The sequence below is a fragment of the Chenopodium album genome, chromosome 12, assembly GCF_948465745.1.
Source record: "Chenopodium album chromosome 12, dcCheAlbu1.1, whole genome shotgun sequence".
Classification (NCBI taxonomy): domain Eukaryota; kingdom Viridiplantae; phylum Streptophyta; class Magnoliopsida; order Caryophyllales; family Amaranthaceae; genus Chenopodium; species Chenopodium album.
Window position 1 is genome coordinate 12,983,616 of NC_137845.1, and position 23,723 is coordinate 13,007,338.

General features: G+C 36.3%; 1 protein-coding gene across 2 annotated transcripts; it reads left to right on the top strand.

Annotated features, from left to right (window-relative positions):
• Positions 1 to 535: 535 nt before the first annotated feature.
• Positions 536 to 23,544, top strand: LOC145570361 (uncharacterized). 2 transcript variants are annotated; one of them, XM_081629412.1, is made up of 19 exons: positions 536 to 722; positions 1,071 to 1,734; positions 5,207 to 5,407; positions 5,607 to 5,690; positions 10,395 to 10,454; positions 12,553 to 12,597; positions 13,475 to 13,674; positions 13,806 to 14,294; positions 14,475 to 14,562; positions 14,669 to 14,863; positions 14,946 to 15,035; positions 15,632 to 15,694; positions 17,869 to 17,943; positions 18,696 to 18,746; positions 20,644 to 20,721; positions 21,273 to 21,407; positions 22,617 to 22,724; positions 22,831 to 22,896; positions 23,078 to 23,544. In XM_081629412.1, exons 2-19 carry the CDS (start codon positions 1,408 to 1,410, stop codon positions 23,150 to 23,152), a joined length of 2,430 nt encoding a protein of 809 aa, XP_081485538.1. In that variant the 5' UTR covers positions 536 to 722; positions 1,071 to 1,407; the 3' UTR covers positions 23,153 to 23,544. The 2 variants fall into 2 exon arrangements, with proteins under 2 accessions (XP_081485538.1, XP_081485539.1); XM_081629413.1 differs by having other exon boundaries at positions 1,386 to 1,734.
• The last annotated feature ends 179 nt before the right edge of the window (positions 23,545 to 23,723 follow it).

Sequence of the window (23,723 nt, forward strand, 5' to 3'; positions counted from 1 at the left end):
ATGTATACACTATAACTTAAAGGAACAACAATAGTAAAAACCTAAGATTAGAAAATCAAAGGTGTCAATATTTGAACCAAAAGGCAACCCCCTTTTAGACATAGAAAATCACTTTCATATTCTAACACCTAAATCCAACTTTTTAGTACCAAAAATTAACCAATTTTAGCAACTAGTACAACAATACCATCTACCAATTACCATCATCAATAACAAATTTTTTTATCCAAAATATCCTAATATCTAAAATAATTACGCGTATATTTTCCAACGTGGCCATCCATATTCCAAGTGACCAAGTTCAACATTGGTTCTTGTGGGTCCCATTTAATCACCATATTCACAAAACAACATTCTCTCAATTTCAAAGGGTCTACCAACAACAAACTATTATCATTATCTTATTGTTCCTAAATGATAGTAATTAAAAGCTTTAATATGGTATTGTCTTAAACAATTACATCATTATTTTGGTGACTCTTGTTTATTGTGGAAATAAAAACGGAGTACACTAATAATAATAATAATAAAAAAAAGGTCTCAATTGCTGAAGTTGAAGTCTTGACCTTTCTATGCTTATTACATCCTTCCATTTTTGGCGACCTTTCCATTACCTCCTTCCCTCTTTCTTTTTTTTCTCTCCCTACTTTTTTCCTAGTTTTTCTTCCTATCTGAACTGAATCTCTGTTCAATAATCCTTAACCCTAGTAAACTTCAAAAAGGTATGTCAATTTAAACTTTCCATTTTTGTTAATTTTTTTCCTGGGCAGTTTTTTTTTTTTTTTTTTGTTTCCTCATTTGGCGGGTGTTGTAAATGCTGTAATATTTGTTGATTTGTGATTTTAGTGATTAATTTCAAAATATAATTTGTACCCTTTGCAATTTTTGTTCATGTTATTTAAATTTATTGATTTGAAAAGTTAAATGTCTTGATTTCCTCATATAGGTATGTAGAAAATGACTAGATAGATGGATGTTTGATTGGATTTTTATTAGTTTTTGTATATAGTTAATTTTTAATTTTCTGGGTTATGTTGATTTCAATGTTATTTTTAATCTTTGACATACAGGAAATTTGATCGTGCAAGTTACAAAAGGAAGTACAAACTTTTTTGTATTCAATTTTTTTTGTAAAAGTTTGTGTCTAGTTTCTGTTTGAGCAGTGTTTGGGTTGGAGGATCATTGGAGATACTCGAAAGCGAATCGGCTTTTTTAATTTGGTGGGTCTGTTTATTGCATAATTGGGCTGCTATAAATCATAGAATTGTTGATTTTGGTTTGGTATAATCTGAAGAGGGGGAATTTTCGATTTGCTGATTTTAATGGTATTGGGTTTTGCCAACTGATATGGTAGTGATGAAGAATTTGGTACATGAATGACGTAGGATGAGCTAAGATTTTAGTGAAATGGAGTTAAAGGATGTTGATGTACCTGAAGAACGACCATCTTCGCCGCTGTGGGTTTTGCACCAGATATCTGAGGAGGCAGTTAGGGTGGCAAATGAATACCTGAGTAGTGCAAACACATCACCAGTTTGGATGGGGCACAAACGAAGTCAGAGTGAAGTTGTAAACCATACACACCGGCGAAGTAATAGTTTCCAAAACTTAAAGTCTCAGATATCAAAAGCTTGGCGGTGGGGTGGGAATGCACAGTACGAAAATGGAAAGTTTAGTTTCAATCCTGAGGTGCTGGCAAACCAGAAACGCCAGTGGTATCAACTTCATACCCAAGTATGTTTATACTGTATAATAATTTTTATTATATGAAAAGTCTTTCTGTATGTATATGATAATTATTTGCTTTATAAAATAGATATGGTTGCTATGTGATGCAAAATATGAGGCTTTTCTTTGAAGAGGGAACTAAATAGGTCTAGACTCTAAAGATTTTGCTCCAAATGGGAGGGTAAGGGTCAAAGACCGGAAACCGAGGTCTAAAGAATGAAACCACTCTATATTTCCATACCAGCTGTCAATTTGAGGTTGAAGAAAATTGAACCACAGGTGGGGGCTCAATCAATGGGGTTACCACACTTGATTTTTAATTCGCAGGTATATATGACTAACATGACTATATGAGTGCGCACTTGCCCATTTTTATTCACGCTGCATTTCAATAAGCCCGTGACCACTTAGGATCTAAGAGCATTTATGGTGGACTAGTTGCTATAAGTAGCTTATTCTGAAAGCAAGAATACCCATTTAGTTTAGGCTAGTATCTGTAAATTATGGTATGAGCCGTATGACAGATTATTATTGGTGCAGATGATTATGCTAGAAATTAATTTAGTTTTAGTGACTTATGGAAAAGTTTTTGTGTTGTGCATTTTCAATTGAATTTGATTTCAGGTTGATGTTTTATGAATTTCGACAGGGAAATTTAAGGTCTATATTATTAGTATTTACTAGGTTAGTTCCCGTGCCTTGCACGGATTTTTTCAATAATCGTTCTTGAACTATTATTATAATTAGTTTTTTATAAACAAAAAAAATATAAAATATAGTTAACAAATTTTTGATCAAAATAAAGGATTACGAAAGATTTGTTAGGTATAAAATGATGTAAAAAATTATTTAACTTATGTTAAGAATGTTTTTTTTATAGCTATATAATTATTTGTGTTAAAATATGTCAAATCTTTTTTTATTTTAAGTAATTATATTATATAAGTTTAGGGAATTATTTTTGTATAAGATCTGTCTCTGTAATAGAATTTTTTATTCAAAAAAAAAAAAAAAAAAAAAAATAAGGACACACCAGGAAATGACACTTGTCATTGCTGGTGTGTCTTTTAGTATATAGTTATTGATAAGTTTATATTGTCATATTACACGTTTGCTTTGGAGTCCTTTTTCTTGAGGATGGTCCTTGTAAATTGTAATTGGGTGTCCATTTCCATATTTGAAGTATTGTAATTGCTGCTAACTAGCATTAGCTTTTAAAAACATGAAATTCTGGCTTCCTTGTGTCTGCATTGTTGGTTTTTTGAAGACTCAAAATCCCTTAAAGGTTGCTGTATGCTATATCTCATGAAAGTTCTATCTTGTAGCACGTCTTCTAAAAGAATTTCAATGTATCTGTCATCTGAATATAATGCTGTCCCCTCTGTCTTTCTTCAACTTAGAAGCCTTGCTTTGTTTCTCTTCATCTTGAAGTTGCATCTTTATATCTTTCCAAATTCAACTTTCACATCTGCTGAAATAAGAATTAGTACCACTTGTGACAGTCTTGCACGGTTTCAATTAATCTTTCTTCTAGGCCAGAAAAAAGAAGCATCATCTTTTCAGTTTTGATGAGCTTTCTTGGATTTAAAGCTCACAATTTGTCCTTGCTTACTTCAGCCACATATTGTGGTGTGTAACATTTGTGTTGAGCTTGAATGGAATAGCTTAGATTCAAATTATTATCTGATAGCTTTTCTTGTTTAACATTACTGGTATGTCCACAGACCTTGAAATCGCAAGATGAGAATAACCCTTTTGGGCTAAATTGGAAGGCAGATATTGTTGACTTAGGTATATGAGATTACACGTATTGGAGTCCGACAAAGTTTTGTGCAAGTTGTTGGCCTTTTCTTATCCTCAAGAACCTGTATTAGTATAGTCTGTAACCATGTTGCCCATGTTTTTTTTTTCTTTTCTCTCCCATGCAAAGTTGATTCCTTTGGATTTGCTTCAAACTTTGAGTCGTGTATTGAGCAATGAGCAGAGCTGACTGGTAGATTTGTCACTCCCTAGAGTCCCTACCGCAAAACCGCACTTTTTCACGGGGACTGTTTAGTCTTTAGTGTTTACCACATTAGCCCCCACCCCCCCTCCTCCTCTTCCTGCAATTACCACTGGATTCATTCTGTCATCTGTGTCATGAGGCTGTTCCTGGCTTAGACTGACTACAAGATGTTGACATGAATTATGATTTAGTTAGTTTTGTGCTTATCTTTTGCTATGTTATACTTCCCCCATTCGTAGATAATTGCACCATTAAAAACAAAAGTATCAAAAAAGTAGCACCATTTCCCTAGTTGGTACATATATTATGGAAAAATATCATAGTGCCCCTCATAATTCCATTTTATTACCAACTCCCATGCCCCATCTTTATTTCCCTTCTCTCTCTTCAGTCTTTACCGGTCCTCTCCATTCTCTCTAGACAACAGTTACAACCACAACCTCCACCTTTGTACCACCATCACCAAGTATATCCTCGATCATAGTCAACTATCAGCTGTAAATTCATCCTTTCCCACAGCTCCAATGACCCAAATCCACCACGAAAACCACTCTAAGCTTTTTTGTTTATGTTGCTGGCGTGAGTAATTCAGCAAAATTAGAGTGCTTGGTGTTCGGGTTTGACCTGAGGTCTTATATTTACCTCAACTGCACCACCAAGTACTTAATTTAGATGGTTTCGGTGTAATTCATCAGTCATCACTAATTTAGGTGGTATTAGGGCATGAAATTTTGATGAGTGTGTTGGAATGGGGGGTGGTGCGTGGTGCGTGGTGGTGTGATATTGTGGTTATTAACTGTTTATAACAACTTGTTCATTTACATCTCAATTATCATTTGTGATCAACCTGATGACATTTGAGGCGAAGTTTTATAGGTATGAGCTTCATAGAAGGAGATCAGGAGATAAATTTGCAATCAATATTATATCTGAGATTTGTTGCATGTGTCTGAATCTGAGTCTGCTTATGTCTAATTTTCTCTATCTTTAAACATGTGAGTTTACATGAGCTGTGTTGGTGCAAGTAGCATAGGTGAGTACTGGACTCGTCGGAGATGTATCTGGTGAAAGGGATGGCTCTTTGTATTATTATTGGTTTTCAATATACCTCTTGAATTTTTTACTTTTCTATATGAAATAATATGAATTGGCCATAGTAAAGGCAAAGTTTTTCTGGGCATATAGTTTATGACGGGAATGCTGCTTTCTTGTATTGATTGAAAGTTGTTAAAGATAAAATGATTTGCTCGTAGGGTCAGCAAGGTTGAAAAATTAAGTATGCTGCTAGCTTGATGTTTTTGTCGTTAGCTCTAGGTTGTTCCTTCCACTTTCACGGTGTGAAGTGGGAAGGTCAGGGTGGTAGTCAACTGTGTTTTCACTTTTCAGTATTTCTCTTATGCTGTTCATCGACGTATTTTTTAATCGTACTTTCTCATTTGATCTTAAATAACTTGCACCATGTGGCTTCCTCAGGATCGTACCCAATATCAGGAGCCCACTTCATTATTTGAACACTTCATAGTTACAGGTCTACATCCTGATGCTAATCTTGAAGCTGTCGAGGATGCCTTTGCTAGAAAGAAAAGGTGGGAGGCAGGAGTGGCTAAATCAGAAGAATTGGATGGAAGATCCTTGAATTATCGTGGTCCCTCATCTCCCGTGCTGGATCCTCAGGTTTGATCCTGAATAATTATATGTATCATTTCTTATTCTTGTAGAGTATTCAAGGTCTATATATATATCCGTAAAAATGAATTAGGGATAATATTGGGATAATGCTAGTCCAAGACTCCAAGCTACATTTTTTGAATTTGCATGGACTTGTTTAACTCATGGTTGTGATTGTATGTAATGATGTACTTTTTGCGTGCAGATAATTTTTAAATATCCACATGGGAAGAGACTGCCTATGCGCGTTAAGGATTTATGTGCATTTACTTTCCCTGGAGGTGTCAAGGTTTTCTTGCAACTCATGATTAATATTTTGATTTTGCATTTGAGTTATTTGTGTCTGAATTAGTGCAAGTTGTTTGGTTTCATGAATCGTAACCTTTAGTTTTGCTTAGAATATTGTATCTGACTTGCAGTATGCTTCTCTATGAAAGTAGTTTCCTTTTATCGATTTTTATACAGTATTTTAGTTAAAAACTTTGCTATAATTAGTCATCTAATGATTTTGATACTTGTTTATGAACCAGTTATCTTTGACCTCTGAACTAAAGTCTTAAAACAAGTTGAATATAGCACACTCTTGACCTATGATCTTATCAACATTGCCCTTAAAGGACGCCCTGTTATAGTTTTATTTGATATTGCCTAAATTTTTTGTACTTCAAATGCTTTCTCAGACAGAAAATTTTATGGTAAGTTTCTGAAAGATCTAAAAGCTTAATGTCTATTGATATTATAATTCAAGTGCTTCTAGAATTTCAATATGAAGTAGAGTTTTGGGTAGTTTGCTGAGGGATATAAATGATTAGAAGATGGATACCTGGTCTTAGAGGTTAGTGTGGTTTCCATTTCACTAGGCATATGAGAATGTCATTGTAGGAAGGCAACAAGGCCAACACTATTCTTCTTGCTAGATTGAATTGTTGGCGCTGTGATTTGGAGCTGAATATCACCTTCATCTGTAGTTCTGTTGAGCATTAAATTTTCTTTAGCGACCTTAGATTTGTTTTCTTCATGATGTTGTATGGTAATTCTTTTTATTAATTTTTTCTTTTGCTATCATCATCATCATCATCAATTCATCATTGTGTCACGATTGGAAAGTCACTATGATTTCTAATTCTAAGCTTTTCTGGTGTATCTTGTACTGATATGGGAATTTCCTTTGCTTTTTATTTAGTACTAGATTAAACCCCGTGCAAAGCACAATTGTCAAATAATTGTAAGGACTGTAGATTTTAACAAAAAAAAAAGTATGAAATAGACTCGGTATTAAAAAGTACGAAATATAATGTTTCAAAATAAAAAAAAAGTATGAAATATATGTGAAAGAAAATAATTCAATCAATCAATCAATCAATCAAAGCCTTAATCCCAAAAGTGGGGTCGGCTAACATGAACCAAATTTGATTATTCCGTGTAGTCATCAACATAAATCTTTCTCCTCCATCCCTTACGATCCAAAACTTCATCCTCACGTAAATCCATGCGCTTCATATCCTTCCTCACTCCTTCCAACCAAGTCATCTTTGGTCTCCCTCTTCCTCGTTTAATCCCTCCATGGTCCCACTCTTCCACTCTTCGCACCGGTGCACCCTCGGGTCTCCGTCTTACATGTCCAAACCAACGCAGACGATTTTCCCTTAATTTATCTACAATGCCCGCCACACCTACTTTCTTGCGAATAACCTCATTTCTGATTCTATCTCTTAAAGTGTTTCCACACATCCACCTTAACATGCGCATTTCCGTAACCTCCATCTTTTTAATATGCTCTTTCTTAGAAGCCCAACATTCTGTACCATAGAGCAACACTGGTCTTATGGCAGTCCTGTAGAATTTTCCCTTCAACTTTAAGGGAATGCTGCGGTCGCATAGCACTCCCGTGGCCGCTCTCCATTTAAGCCACCCTGACTTAATCCTGTGGGTCACGTCTTGATCAATGTCACCATTCTTCTGGATGATCGACCCTAGGTACTTAAAACATTCACTCATGGTCAAATCCTTTCCATCCAAACTCACCACTTCATTGCTTGTCCCCCTCTGAGTGCCAAAACGACATACCAAATATTCAGTCTTACTCCGACTTAGCTTAAACCCTCTAGATTCCAACCTTTGCCTCCATTGCTCCAACTTGACATTAACCCCATCCTTAGTCTCATCCACCAAAACGATATCATCTGCGAACAGCATACACCATGGAACCTCATCTTGAATTGGTCTAGTTAATTCGTCTAGAACCGTTGCAAAAAGAAAAGGGCTTAATGCAGACCCTTGATGCAATCCGATTGTAATAGGGAAATCTTTTGTCAACCCTCCGCATGTCCTCACATTTGTTGACACATCCCGATACATATCCTTAACTAGGTCTACATACCTTCGTGGGATACCTTTCTTCAACATTGCCCACCAAAGTATCTCTCTTGGCACCTTGTCATATGCCTTCTCTAAATCAATAAAGACCATATGAAGATCTTTCTTCTTTACCCTATAAAACTCCATCATTTGTCTTATCAAATGGATTGCCTCCATAGTAGATCTCCCAGGCATAAAACCAAATTGGTTATCTGAAATGCTTGTGCATGCCCTCAACCTTTGTTCAATCACCCTTTCCCACAACTTCATAGTATGGCTCATAAGCTTAATTCCTCGATAGTTAGAACAATCTTGAGCGTCTCCTTTGTTTTTATAAACCGGGACCAAGGTGCTCTTCCTCCAATCTTGTGGGATCCTTGTAGCCGTCCATATCTTGTTGAAAAGGTTTGTTAACCAATCAATACCAATCTTACCCAAACACCTCCACACCTCTATCGGTACCCCATCAGGGCCAACCGCCTTCTTAGGTTTCATCTTCCTCAGTGCAATCTCCACCTCTACTCTCCTAATCCTTCGCACATACTCCATGTTGATTTCTTCATCACTCATAGAGGTATCTCCTATCACAACTCCATTACTTCCATTAAATAATTCATCGAAGTACCCCTTCCACCTGTCCTTGATGCCCTCCTCTTGCACTAGGACCATTTGGTTCTTATCTTTGACACACTTCACCATGCCAATATCCTTCCTTGCCTCTTGTCTTCTCTTTGCCATCTTATAAATGATCCTTTCTCCCTCCTTGGAATCAAGCTTTTCATAAACCTCCTGATATGCCTTTTCTTTTGCTTGGCGAACAGCTGCCTTTGCCTTACTCTTAGCCTCCTTATACGCTGCAAAGGTTTCATCACTCCTACATTTTCCTAAGGCTTGATAGCATTCCCTTTTTTGCTTAATTACTGCTTTCACCTCTTCATTCCACCACGAAGTATCTCTCTGTACCGAAGTTCTTCCCCTTACTTCCCCTAAGACCTCTTTGGCCACTCTTAGGAAACAGTTCTTCATTCGTAACCAGGTCATGTCCGGATCCACCTCTCCATCCCAATCCGCTTCTTCAATTACCTTTTCTGTAAAAACCTTAGCTTTTGCATCCCTTAGGGTCCACCATCTTATCCTTGGTTCTTCTTGTCTAACTTTTTTCTTCGCCTTCTCTTTCAGACGAATAGTCATTACCAATAGCCGGTGTTGGGTGACCACACTCTCCCCTGGGATAACCTTACAGTTTATGCAACTTTGTCTATCTATGCTCCTTGTGAGCAGGAAGTCTATTTGAGTTGCATTTGCTCCATTCCGAAAAGTTATCAAGTGTGAATCCCTCTTCTTAAACCAAGTATTAGCCAAAATTAAATCATATGATTGGGCAAAATCCATAATAGCTTCACCACCGGCGTCCCTCTGCCCATACCCAAAGCCTCCATGGACACTCTCATAGCCATCTCGGCTCGCCCCAACGTGCCCATTTAGATCCCCTCCAATATATAACTTCTCTGAGTGGTGGACACCCTGCACCACCTCGTCTAGGTCCTCCCAAAATTGTCGTTTCTCTTCTGCATCTAAACCCACTTGGGGAGCATAAGCACTGATAACATTCACAATCTCCTTGCCACATAGCAACTTCAGCCTTATCAACCTATCGTTCTTCCGATAGACCTCGATCACCTCTTTTGCCAACCTCTCATCGAGAACCACACCAACTCCGTTCCTAGCTCCACCATTCCTTGTTCTGTGGCTCGTTTCTTGCCCAACATACCATACCTTATACCCCAAAACCAAGCCTCGAGCTCCTTCTCCTGTCCATCTTGTCTCTTGGAGGCACATGATGTTCACGCGTCGTCTTTTCATTACTTCTACCAATTCTGCTGATTTTCCCGTAAGAGACCCCACATTCCAAGAACCAATCCGCAAACTAAATTCTTTTCTCCCACGCTCCCTCCTGATCCCAACTCCAAGTCCTTGATTATTTGACACCACAATTGGGCAATATGGCGCGTCGCTTCTGGGCGACGACCTAGCAACCCTTACATACTTATCACTGCACCCGGGTCTGGGAAGTGCAGCGCGTCGCTCAGTAGGGAACGCCCCAATGGCACGCCCTTGCTCATTTGACACCACACTCGGGCAATGTGGCGCGTCGCTTCTGGGCGACGACCTAGCAACCCTTGCATACTTATCACTACACCCGGGTCTAGGAAGTGCAGCGCGTCGCTGAGTAGGGAACGCCCCCACGAAAATATCTGTTTGGCTCATGTCATGGGATGTGACGAAGTTTTATACTGGCTGTCACTGGCCTACCGTAACCCTCCTCCTTTATCCAGGCTTGGGACTGGCAGCGGGAAACCCACTGGCGGAGTTGTGAAAGAAAATAATTAAGTATGTAATACTTATAATGAGCAATTTGATATTTAAAGAAGTTTATTTTAGATTTTGTACAAATCAAAAGTCATAATTTAGATACAAACCTTATTTTTATATAAAGATAAGTTTTTTTAGTAAATTATTTTGGAGAAAAAACTTTTTATTTTATGTTGTCAAGTGTCCTTCTAAGTTTCGCCTTTAGTATAATGTAGTTGATTGGTGTGCCTTTTGTAATATATGTTTGTTTGTTAAACTACAGGCTCGGCTAATGGAGAGAAGTCCATCCCTGAGCGATTTGAATTCACTTGTTTATGGGCAGGTAGATACTGTATTCTTGCTATGTTGTTACTGAAAATTGGTATCTCATGCACTCATTTATACTCCAAGCCTCCAAGGGCTAATGGTTATTGCTGAATTTATATTATTTCTTGTAGTTTTTACATTTTATAAGTTACACAATCTTTCATTCTTTATTTTGTGAAATGAAGTTTAACCAATGTCACCTGTAAAATCCCCATTAGCCTTGCTATTTGAGGACCCATTCTTATGCGTGGAACTTAGGTTAAATTAGCCTTCTGTTTGTTTTCTCATTTCTAACCTCAAATAACCAAAATTTTGAAGTATAACATAGCTGGCCTTTAAATACAGTAGAATTATTGTAAAAAAGGTGAATAAATGCACTCAGCACCTGTGATTGCAGTTAGTCTCTTCCTGAGGACTTTAACCACTTTGATATGCAAAAAGAGGCGACCCCCAGGCTCATAGCCGTGTAAGCACAGGAGACAGACGTCTGGGGAAGTGCATCTGAGGGTTGTTGATTCTGCATTTTATCACTAGTGTACCCTGTACGAATATTTTGTTCATGCAAAGGTCTCCTCTTTGACAGTTTCTATTCCAATTGTAAGTGACCAAAGGGAAAGGGTGTTGCATGTTTGAGATTGTTGTAAATGATTGGAGATGTTACCAATGAATAAATGCCATACAAATTGCCCAATATGCTATTACTAGGAAAACAAAGTCCACCACCATATCAACGAGTCCATCTCTCTTCTACTCTTATTTCTCATGAAAAGATTGATTAAGTATGATCCTTCTTTTTGTTGGGCTATGAAGGGGGCTTTATGAAAATTCAAAGATGGTGAAGATGAAGGACAAATGTGAAAAGAGAATACTCTTTTGTCCACAGAGACTTCTATTATGACCTAATTTAACCTGCTAACTCATTTAAAATCTAGCCATTGGGAAAAATATAGAATATGCTTGGGTTACCAACATCCATGGGCTTGAGTAGGAAGATTCAATATCTGCCATTTTGTTACACCATTTCATGGGTTCTTGTTATTCTTTGTCACTCAATTCATGAGTAATCTAAAGGGGATATTGCCAGTATGCCACAATCATTGTGCAATAAAAAATAGCCTATCTCTTCATAAAATTGGTAGTTCTGCAGACTATCACTTTATTTAGATATCTAGAAGGCAAAAGAAAATGAGGGAAAGAGAAGGATGGGGAGGGGAAAAGTAAGGTAGGGGGAGGTGGAACTTTATTATTCCTTTAAATTTTTCCAATTTCGGAGGGATTGTGTTTATTTAGGAGGAAGGGAAAATGGATCCCTCCCTATCCCTCTCCTTTCTACCCAAGACCTCTTATCCAAACAAGGGAACGTGTATCCCTCTTCCCTTGTTTCCTCCCCTCTCTTTCTCTCCATTCCCTCTTATCCTAGCAAAGTGTATTTCTTCATTGGAATATTCATATATTCTTTTTAAATGGAGAGAGTATTTATTAATTTTGACATTTTAATGGAATGAAAATATTCAGATGGGTGATGACAGTCATGACACAGTATCTTATCTTTACCTTTAGTCACCAATCCATCACGTTTCTCATTTTAGCCCTTATAACCTCCTTGGCCAGTATGGCCACTACTAAGATTTATAGTAAAATCTAAATCCTTCATCCACTTACTCTGACTATAATGAAAACCAATTGCCTTATATGAATGACCACCTAACCCTTTAGTTTACTTTGATACAAAATAAATTACACATCCATACCTCAATGCTTAGCATTACCAACCATCTCATTAGCTTGCAATGAGAATTGCATGAAAATAAAACTGTGCCTTTTGATAGATTACTTTTTTCCCACCATTGGAAGTTACCATTTAAGCCTTAGGATTATCACCATGTTAAAGATCGCAAAATAATTGGCTACATTATTAAGTACCAAAATTTAATGCTTGCACATTTTGCTTTATTATGGCCACAAAGGCTTACTGTGGTAATTGGTGTGATGGCTGATAGAATTGCAACTTGATTTATGCTTGTTTAACGTTAATTTATATTGTATTTGCAACTGTTTATGTTATACACCATAGAAAATCTATCCTAGCTAATTTTAATATTTTTATTTTTCAGGAGCATATGGGTAGGGATGATTTGGCATTTGTTTTCTCATTGAAGGTAAACCATTACAGTCTGAAGTAAGACGTGTTTGCAGAGTTGTTTCTAGTTAAAGTACAATGCAATTTACAAATTGGAAATTGAATATATCATTATCTTAACCCCCCCTCCCCTCCCACCAAATATTTTAAAACGTCATCGTATGTATGCTTGATGAATAATAATATTACTTGTGAAGAAATGATCTGAAAAATGGCGATTATAGTAATTTAACAGGATACCATCGTGTCATGCCTTGTTTATTAATATTACTTCACAAATGGGGCCTGAATCTGTTAATGGGAAGCTGCAAAATATGGTGACAGTTTTTTTTTTTTTTTTTTTTTTTTTTTTTTTTTTTTTTTTTTTTTTTTTTTTTAATAGAGAAATACAACTAACATTCATAAATAGGATTTCCAATAAGGTTTCACAACTTTCAACTGTATAACGACACAGCTTAATTGAAATTATTAGCTGACAAGCTATAGCATTGGTTTGTCTTCGCCACAAATGAACTCAAAATTCTGTTGGTTTTCTTATACTTGCTTGCCTGATGAACCAAGTATGAGGTTGAAAAATGTTAGTATTATGGTAAAGCTGTACGAATTGAAATATTTCTTTGTTATATTGTGTTTAAGATCTCGTATGCAGTTACCATTTCATTAAATTTGAATGTGAGCATCTCCAGTATTATTATTCCATACTGAGCTTTTATTATATATTGCTTATTCTTCTGAACCTTGTGTGTGTGTGTGTGTGTGTGTGTGTGTGTGTGTGTGTGTGTGTGTGTGTAGCATCTTCTTTGGTTTATTGTCAGTTATAAGAGAAAGGGTGTTTGGGGGGGGGGGGGGGGGGGGGGGTTTGACATTCGATACTGAGTTATCTTATCTGGAATTAGGCTGCAGATAATGGAACACTCTATGGTGTTTGCCTGCATGTACCAGAAATTGTTCAGAGGCTACCTGCCATCCTGGGTTCTTCATCACCCCTGTGTAATCCATCTGTTGGAGGCAGCCGGTTTCTGGTCTCCGCACCCCGCTGCTACTGTTTTCTTACTAGAGTTCCTTTCTTTGAGCTGCACTACGAGATGCTCAACAGGTTAGGATATATCTACTGGATTCTGTTGGTTTCTGAATGTGAAAATTGAGAACAATTTCACCTCCCATGTTCTTTTTTATGCATTCTGCTTGTCCAGTTTATGCAATTGAATTCTTTGTTTTTTATGGCAGTATCATTTCACAGGAGCGTTTGAATCGTATAACGCAGTTTATTAATGAAATGAGTCTTTGTGGCTACTCTCCTTCCCCCTCCCCTTCAAGGGGACTGTATGGAAATCTTGACTCGCCTAGTAAGGAAACAGAGTGGATGTCATCAGCAATTCCTGTTGATAGTGCAATAGCCCTCACTGCTGCTGCTGCTGGTATTATAACTGAAGATGAGATCTCATCCGCATCTTTGAAAATTGGGGAAACTCTATCTCCATCAAATGCAAGCGAGGCCTCAGATTTTGGTCCTTCTAAAGAGATATACCAGGAGGGGAAAAGAAATCTACAAGATTCTGATGATCTTGCTTCTGATGCATCTGAATGCTGTGCTAATGGTTTTACTAGACCATTAGAGAATTACGAAAATGGTACTTGCTCACCTGAGGCTATCTTGTCATCCCAGGCTGACAATCTGAAGCTGGAGAGAAGCAATAGCTCTCTGTCTTTGTACAGGTATACCAGCTTACACTGTAATATTGAGTTAGATACTATAAGCCTGGTTGTCCTGATAACGTTCATGCACCTCCCAAGGTCTCTCTTGCATCATGTTTTTAGTCCTTGCATGCATACCCGCTGTGGTAAAATTGCCATAAATTCAGCACAATCTATAATCATACTGGTCTGTTTTGACAGTTCAGTGAGAAGCATGGATGAAGATGATTGTTTTTCAAACCAGGATAGTGATTACTCAGGCGATTTCATGAGTATGGAATGGGCTAAGGTTTGTTTACCTTGTTCATTCTCAAAATGAAGACCTTTACTTGAATCTGTGGCAGTTGTCCTTTGTGGTTTAAAAGAAGTTTGATCTGTTGTATGCTCCCTTACAGGAGAATAAGAATGATTTGCTAAAGATAGTTTGCACTTATGGCTCTCTTCCAATTCCTTCACGGGCGAACGAATTAGTTTTTCAGCCACTTGAGCACCTGCAGGCCATCCAGTACAGACGCTGTTCAGATTCTGATCTTGGTATAGATGAAGTTTTGTTAGACATAGAGTTGTGTGATCCAGTTAAATCTGCTGAGGTATGCTTTTTCATGGCTCTACTTTATAGTCAGGAGTAGCTTATATCAAGGATTGTTTGTCTTAGTGTTGTTGTGACTTCAGGCCAATGCAAGATTAGCAGCTGCAGAGGAAGCTGTTGCATTATCTGTTTGGACCACTGCAACCATTTGTCGAGTGCTTTCTCTTGATAGTGTATGTATATGCTGACTTATCCTCGCTTGGAGGGCTTTGGTTGATAAATTAAAGTGATAAGTTCTGTATAACTATCCCATGCTTCATTCATTATATTATTTGTCCGTATTACAGCGATCTAGAAGATTCCATTTATAATGAGAGACCAAATAAACTCTCATGTAGAGATTTATGTATAAATGAGTAATAGTTACATAAAAGATTTTGTTCTAATTTATACACTATTTAACATGTGATAAAGCAAGTGACAAGGAAATTTCAAATTTCTTTATTATGAAAATTTTGGATAGAATTAGCATCTCCCTCCTTGCTCTCATTTTGTTTATATTTTAACCTGGCAATTTTTAATCTGCCTGGATTTTAATTTTTGATGTTTATATTGATTATTATATAAAAACTAAAATTTTGTTGCTTTTTTTTTTAAAAAAAATTTTATGGACTTCTTTTTCTGTCGCGCATTGTATTTCTCTGGCTGTATATTGGTATTTTTTATTTTTATCTTATTTTTCTTTTATAATGCCTATATTTTTTTTTGACATACTGATACCTTTTATTGCTTTACTCATAAATCTCACCATCTACAATCTGTCTTTCAGATCTTGGCTTTGCTTACTGGAGTATTGTTGGAAAAACAAGTGGTTGTATATGGATCTAATCTGGTAAACTATATTTGTAAATTCTATTTTATAGTTTTCATTTGTTTGAGAATAAAACCTTTCTGATTTTCCTACATTGTCCCCTTTATTTTGGGGTCCATTGAAGTGCCTTTAATGAGTGATGTCCAATTATTAACCTGATTTTGCAAAAGTCTAGCTCTACTGGTTTGTATCTTGATTCTTGGCTCACTTGGTCTTGAAACTTTGAATGCTATCGTGCACCTTAGGAAACTGTAAGCAACCTTACTGATTAGGATTATGTTGTGAAAGGAGAATATATTGTTTTTAGAAAAGAAAAAAAGAGTACTGCATATTAAGGCCATGTTCTCTTCACCTTAGTTTTATTGAATTGAAATTTTAGTTATTGAATATTTTTTTTAAAGAGAACAGGGCCTTGTAAGGAATAGTGAAAAAAGAAGCAACCAGAAAGATAAGATGGCATCACAACAAACACCTAATGAATTAGTGATAGAATAATGATGTCGGATCTATAAGTAATATATTTCTTAAGACTGTTTTCTTCTCAATTAAACCATCTTCAAGTTTTCTAATTTTCCATTCTGATGTCCATCTAAAAGAGAACTCATAACGTATAGTTACTCAAATGACTCTTTTATGTTATTGATGCACTATCTCCGTATTTAACTAATTACTCCACTTCTTCGGGCACGGATTTTAAGGAGGAACTATAGAAAGTATTATTTTTTGATTGAAGTGGGGTTGGTTAAAGAATAAAAAATTTGATAAAGCAAAAGTGGGTGTAAGTGGGAGGAGAAAGAATATGAAAAATATTAAAATATGATATGAGGGGACCACTAGTGTTGAGGAAAAGAGTAAAATGTTGTTCAAAGTTTCCACAAAAGGAAATGGAGCAATTATTTAACTATGGCCGCAAAAGGAAAGTGGATCATTTAATTAATTATGGAGGAAGTATAATACATAGTTTCAGGATTTCTAGAATAGCTTTTGTAGTGAAAGGAGAATCTATCCAGGCTTTGTACTGGAAGGGTTAAATGAAGGGGAAGATTAGACTTCCTTTTTCTGAAAACTTGAAAAGAGACAAGTTCAGTGCCTAGAGCGATCTACATCATTTCTCCACACTGAGGCTAGAGAACTATAATCACTGTTCTACCATTACACTTCCTCCGTTTTTTTTTTTTTTTTAATAGCACCATTTTGTATGGGCACAAGATTTAAGGAAAAGTGAAAAAATGGAGAATGTCATATGCGCCCATGTGAAAAAAACAAATAAGTGAGAAAAAGTTGGGTAATAATTGTTGTTATAACATGTGAACAAGGGTAATTGCGGTATTTTGTGTGTGAACACAAGCAAAAAGTGAATAAAACATACCAAATAAAGAAATGGTGCAATTAATATGCAATTTCCCAGAGAGGAAAATGGTGCAATTAAAAAAAACGGAGGAAGTATATTTGTAGCAATAAGGTTTTTTGGAGTATTGATTGCAAACTATAGTCTCATTTCCTGTTTTGGATCCACCGTTCAGGGTTTTATGGATTTGGTCAATTCCTGGGTGGCTGTGTGGGGCAATCTGGGAAGAGACCTCCAGTGAGGTGCTTGTAAGATAGAGTGTGGGCAACAACTTGTTAACTTGAATGGGTTTCCCTAAAAGTGTATCCCTCTCTCTTTTAAGGGCAGGCCTTTACTGAACCTTTCTATTATATATGTGACTGTAAACATTGCGGGTATTTGATGGAAACATCATATAAGGTGATAAATAACAAGTAGGATTTAGGCAGGAGTACAATTTTTGATTCTTAGATGGGTACTTGGCTAGTGTGGTTTATCCTGAGATGTTAAGTGTCTTCTTGAGTTTTGAAGCGTGTTTCCTAGCACTGTACAAAGTGTGTCCTATGTCTCAAGTGCTTTTATCGCTTAGCATTGGCTCAGAGTTTATTACCATTCTGTTATTTGTGGGATATGAAAAATTGACAGTGGTATCTTAATTTCGTTTATGAATGATAATGGGAGCATATAAAAACTAATCTGCCCTGTTACTCATTTACTCTGGACCTGTTATGCAACATTTTGTATCATACAAACTTTAAGACATCACGTTAACGCAAAGAAGTTAGCTCTTTGATATTCTTGTGTTTTTTGTTAATTATGAGCTGTTTATCTGTTACTGCTTCCTCACCGCTATATTTGACTTTTACAGGGTGTTCTGTCAGCTGTAGTGCTGTCCATCATCCCTTTGATTCGTCCATTTGAATGGCAAAGTCTATTTCTATCAGTAAGTGGATGATCTTTGGAAATCACCAGTCCATTTCACTTCATTTTGTGATTTACCGTGGAATTACTCGTTTTCGTAACATCTTCCTGCATCTATCCCTGTTCACATATATTTGATCACAATGTTTGTCCAAGGGTAAAAGAGTTGGGCAGGGGAAACATCTGTTGTGCATATGTTTCATGATAGATATCTTGACAAGTATCTCATAGCAATGGAACTCAAGATGATTTAATTTCAAACTAATTAAATATTTATATAATAGAAGTTGCATGGTATCAGATATTAGAATACTTGGCCCAAGAACCTCTCAAACTCTATGGCAAATCTCTCTCTTCAAATTTATATTTCCTGTGTCTTTGCGTTTAGTTATGTTTTTTTGAAAATTATGAATAATGGCACACAAACTGAGATTTTATCATATTTATTGTGGAGTCATAAATATATGGGATTGAAGTTGGTGAACTTTGAACAAAAAAACAATTTGGGAAATCTGTGTCCGTATGTAGATGAGGGCTAAGGCAGATAATCTCATGCCCTTAGCTGTCATGTAACTATGTTGTCTACAAATGAAGCAAAGTCAAGTGCTGTTCAGATCCTGACATTTTATAGCTAACCATTGTTGATTGCTAATAAGTAATAATATCAAGGGCATCTTAATGTAGGTCATGAGATTGTGATTTAATGATTTTATTTTGCTAAGCATTGTGGGTCACATCTAATTGTTGTTTTTTCTGATATTATCATTGCTGCAGATTCTCCCTGTGAAGATGCTTGATTTTCTTGATGCTCCTGTACCTTACATTGTAAGTCAATTGCATTTAGCCTTCACATTCTAGTTTTTAAATTAGTCTTGATGCATCTTTTTCTGGATTTTCATTAGAGTGCACAAGTTACAAAAAAAGGTGCTTGTTTGTTGATATTGACTATTGCATTGTCTTGCTTTTATCATTAGATGTATTTACTCATGTGTCTGTTTCACATTAAATTTCCTGCTTTCTGACGCTATTGCATATTAAATGTCTTGCTTTAATATTGAGATGGTATTGTTCATCATGACTCAATTTTGAGTTTCTAATAGTGCAGGGGTAATATATATATATATATATATATATATATATATATATATATATATATATATATATATATATATATATATATATATATATATATATATATATATATATATATATATATATATATGTATATTGGAAGTTTGGCTGACGAGAAACCCTCAAGAGTAGCATTAGGGTGTGTTAAATATTTTGTTCCTCTCAGAGTTTCTGAGATGATTTAGGAGGTTGTGTGTAGGTCACTTTTCCTGTATTTTGATCTGTGCATCTTTCGATTCTCATTTCCAAAAGTCTTCACCTGCTTCTCGTTCTGTAGCTTACTTTGCGGAAAGCCATCGTCCTTAGGAAGATAAAGCTATTGTGAGTACATGTTTAGGTAGGGTTACAACAATCTGTGGACAAATACATGCACACAATGTGTACAGTGCTGTATATGAAACCATCTTTTTCAACAGTGTAAGGTGGCTGTGTGTGGTGCATTGTGATCTGGTCTGGTTTCTTCATCACCCATTTTGGTGCATTGGAGGTCACTGAAGTCTTAGTGGGAATAAGGGGAAGTTGATTTTAAAAAATCAGGATGTCTAGCTGTAATTTAAGTTCTGTGGCTAGAGCAAAATGGTATGATGTTCAGCTATAATTTATAGGCAATGATATTTGTGGTGCACTTAACTTCAGTTTGGTGCCTTTCCGTGGGGGTTTCCTTAGCTCTCTCCTGAGATAATTTCAAGCATGGTTGGCAGCGGCACACTATTCTTGTATAATATTTTGTGTATTGTCTAGAGTTTTTACTTTATTTTATTTCTATATTTTAAATATTTTTATTGGATTGGAGAATGGTTAGGGTCTTTACCTGTAAATGGCTCGACTCAGCCCCCTCAATTTCCAGTGTTTTAGGTAGCAAACTTTATATAGAAGGTGAGGGTTAAAGAGAGTGATTTTGTGTGGTCTTTGGCAGTGGGTTGGATTAATGCTACTGACATGCTTAGGTTTTTTCATCAGAAATTTGTATGCTTTGATGGACTTCCAGTGAGTCATGTTCACATGTATTTCTACACTGTGACATGGCAAGTCACCTCTAGAGGAGGTTGTTTGCTTTGCTTGCAAAATCTTGGGTTTTTTTCTTTAGAGGTTGTGGATTGGCTGCTGATCAGATTTTGAGGGTTTTGTAAGGTTGTGGCTTGTGGAGAAGTTGTGACACAATGCTTTTATGGCAGTCATGTGGCGTGTGTAGCTATAGCAAAGCTCAGGGGTATTTTCAGAACCTTTCAATTATTATGGGACAAAGCCACTTATTTAGCTTCTTTATGAGCTAAGGTGACCGAGGATTCTGAGAGTTACTAAATGGGGACAACTTTTCCTCTTTGTTTTGCACTCCTTACAAAACTAAACATTTAATGCCTTGGTATGGGTTGCTAATCTTGCTATCCTTAGGAAGCCAGAACAGAATGCCATCCTATTTCTTTGGAAGCCTCCTCCGTCAATACTCTCCATATTTATTTTGGGTTTGTTTAAGAATTTGATGTATTGACTTGTAAGTGAGAGTGTTAGTTTCGTGTGTGGATATTGATTTTCTGGATCGATGCATTGCAAATCGCATCCTGATGAAGCTCTATTTAATTTTTGTTTGCAGGTTGGTCTAAAGAATAAACCAGCAGACTTGAAGATTAAGACTTCTAATCTTGTCCTTGTTAATGTGGCAAAGGACCAGGTTTGCACTCTTTTTTAGATGTTAACATAATTACATTTGTGTTAAGCTTGTCATGGTGTCTGAATGAAAATATATATGTTGGTAAGCCATGAAAATCTTTATGTTGTTGTTAGGGCTGTTTGTTTATAACATATACTCGTGGCAACAATGATCTATGGGTTTATATATGTTGGGTGAAAAGCTGCAGGTGGAAGTAAAATATTTGATAAAAAGAAAAGAGCTCCTGTGTAGTTTGGCTGACAAATGTATTAACTAAAACTCAAATCGGAGTAAATTATAATTTTTAGTAATGCCAAACATTGTAGGAAATTAATAACGAAAGGTGGGGCGATGAAATGAAAGGACCTCAATCTCAATTGGATTGATTCTGAAAAGGACCTTTTGAAATTGAACTCTTCTACAAAATTTTCCCTGCACACTCCTATCCTCTATCCCAAATTCCAGCTTCTGATCCCCAATTCCATGATGCTTGTCAATTCTACTGATGTTAGTGTTGTCAGTTTTTCACTGATATGGGGAGTCCTTTTTCACATTTAAATATGTTGATGCAGGTAAAAATGTGTTCCTTGCCCTTGCTTCCTCGACGAAAGGAGCTCTATTCTGAACTTCGCCCAATTCATACTGCATTGGCTGGTCATTATATGATGGCTGAAAAGCACCCTGTATATAAGTGCAGTGAGGAGCAGGTACTTTCACTTTTTTTCTAAAATAGCAAGTGTGAATTTGATATATAATACTTTGTATCTTTTATTTTATTTTTTTTTATTTATTATTTTACGAGAGATATGATTCTTGCTTTTGACTTATGCAAGGTCCGTAATAATAGAAAACACACACATGCCGGGGATCTTTTATCTTGTCTTGTGTTCTATCTTATGTCTTTGTACCTTACACCTTGCCACATTATCTTTTTAAATAGAATCATATACTATTTAGTTTAAAACAATCTCTCCTAAGTTGCTGATGTGTCAATAATGAGAAGCGATGAGCTAGCAAAGGGAGACTAAAAGAAGCTTTTTAAGAGCACTCTGAATGCTATTCGTTCTGCATTGTTTGATTTGTACCGGTTAATTGAGCTGGTGGAGCTTTATTTATCATGATTTAAACTTTTCAAGTTATTTTAATTAATTAGGTTAACATTAACCTGAAACAACATTAGTTGGGCTAAGTTTAGGCCAGGAACCTAATGATAGCTTTTCAAATTTAATGTTCTTTAGCTTGAGGATTTTCTTATTTGATACTAGGGAGAAGTTCATGGGAAGCATCGTCCAGCTGTTAACTCCAGCTAATACTTGATTTCTTTTCTGGCTCAAAGTAAGACTTGGACTTGTCTCAAATTTGCAAAAAGAATAATTAAAAAAAAAAAAAAAAAAAAAAAAATCCTGTATTATGGAAATTTTCCGTTTTTATTGTTCATTATGAACTCATTTCCCCCAATTAGATGGAAAATAATTCTCATAAATTGCTTCCTTTATTTTTTTTTTTAAAAAAAAATTAAAGATAAAAATCTCTTAAATGGGCAACATAGGCCGTGTTGGAGTGTTCCCAGTTCTTTTTTCATATCATAGATTCATAGTCCTTGGCCTATTAATTGGGATGAGTAAAAGATTGGAGGGGTAATATGAACCTAACCTATGCATCATGTTTTCTAGCTTCATATTTTGCATGTATTCAGTGTTCTGCATGTCTGTAGGCACAGAAGATTAGATTTATGCCCTACACATATGTAATTGCCCAGAGCTTTCCGCTCTAAAGCCCTTTCTTGTAAACACATCGACTTAGCATGCTACTCCATATCAAGTACATGACCTTTGTCCATAAGGTTCCGAGAATGAAAACCTCTCTACTGGTGTCTTGCTCTTCAGGCTATTTTAAATTTCTAGATGAATTTGCAGGCTGAAGCTGCCGCACGATTTGTAGACGTCATGAAGAGATACATGGAGTCCTTGTGTGCAGATTTAAGGTCCAATACGATCACCAGTGTACAATCAAACAACGATCGAGTGAGTGAAACTCTATTAAATTAATGCAGTTAGGCAGGTGAACAATAGGGTTGAATTATAATATGAAATAGCAACAAGGATCTTAATTCTCGTGTTGTACTTGCAGGTCTCACTACTTCTAAAGGATAGTTTTATTGATTCCTTTTCTAGCAGAGACAGGCCATTCATTAAGGTTTGTCCTTTTGAGCCCCTTGTATCAATTCAGTTTGCATCTTATACACTTCGGTTTCTTAGTTCTGTCATAACCGTCATTGTTTAGCCTCTCTTCTTCAGGCATTATAAAGGTCAAATTAAATTTAATGTTGACAATTAATTACATCCTTTGCTTATGCTCTTTGGTTTTGGCTTTGCAGCTGTTTGTAGACACACAAATGTTTTCAGTATTATCAGACTCTCGTTTGGCAACCTTTGAGCATGAGACGTCATAATTTAGACGCAGAAAAGCAGGCAAGATAGAAAAATATGCTGAATGCTCCCTTGTCAAGCTATCAGGCAGTTACTTGCAGTTAGAAAGGTCTCTTGGTGTTTTTAGGTAGTACATGGTTAGGTTTACTCTTTTATTCTTACTTTTTCTTTTTTGATGGGGCGGGGGGTTGGCAAACAGCTAGATCTGCATAGTTTCTAGCTGCTGTTATTTGGAAAGAAAGGAAAGAAAATCTGTAACATAGTCTCATAGCCCAAGTATACATATATGCTATTCAGGGAAAGTTAAATCCCTATATTCATTTGGAAAATTGTCTGAGCCGCAATCAAGCGCCTGTGGTTCTACCTAATGTAAATGTTATTTATCCATCCAATAAAATTGGTTTGATCTTTCTCATATTGGTGTGTTGTCTTACTGATTGAACAATACTTTTGGGCATCTTAGTGATTGAATGTGGTGTAATTTGCAATCTTGAGGTTTTTTTTCTTACACCTGGTTACCAGTTTGACAGAATATGAATACACAGTAACTGCTTGTTCGGTTGCTGCCAATGCCTAGATAATGTTAATCCAACT

What these genes read in the sequence shown, in the direction of transcription:
- LOC145570361 (XM_081629412.1), top strand. Translation starts at nt 1,408, where the DNA reads ATGGAGTTAAAGGATGTTGATGTACCTGAAGAACGACCATCTTCGCCG. An exon ending in AGCTCTCTGTCTTTGTACAG is followed by an intron (nt 14,295 to 14,474) that starts GTATACCAGCTT and finishes CTGTTTTGACAG; the next exon opens with TTCAGTGAGAAGCATGGATG. An exon ending in GAGTGCTTTCTCTTGATAGT is followed by an intron (nt 15,036 to 15,631) that starts GTATGTATATGC and finishes TCTGTCTTTCAG; the next exon opens with ATCTTGGCTTTGCTTACTGG.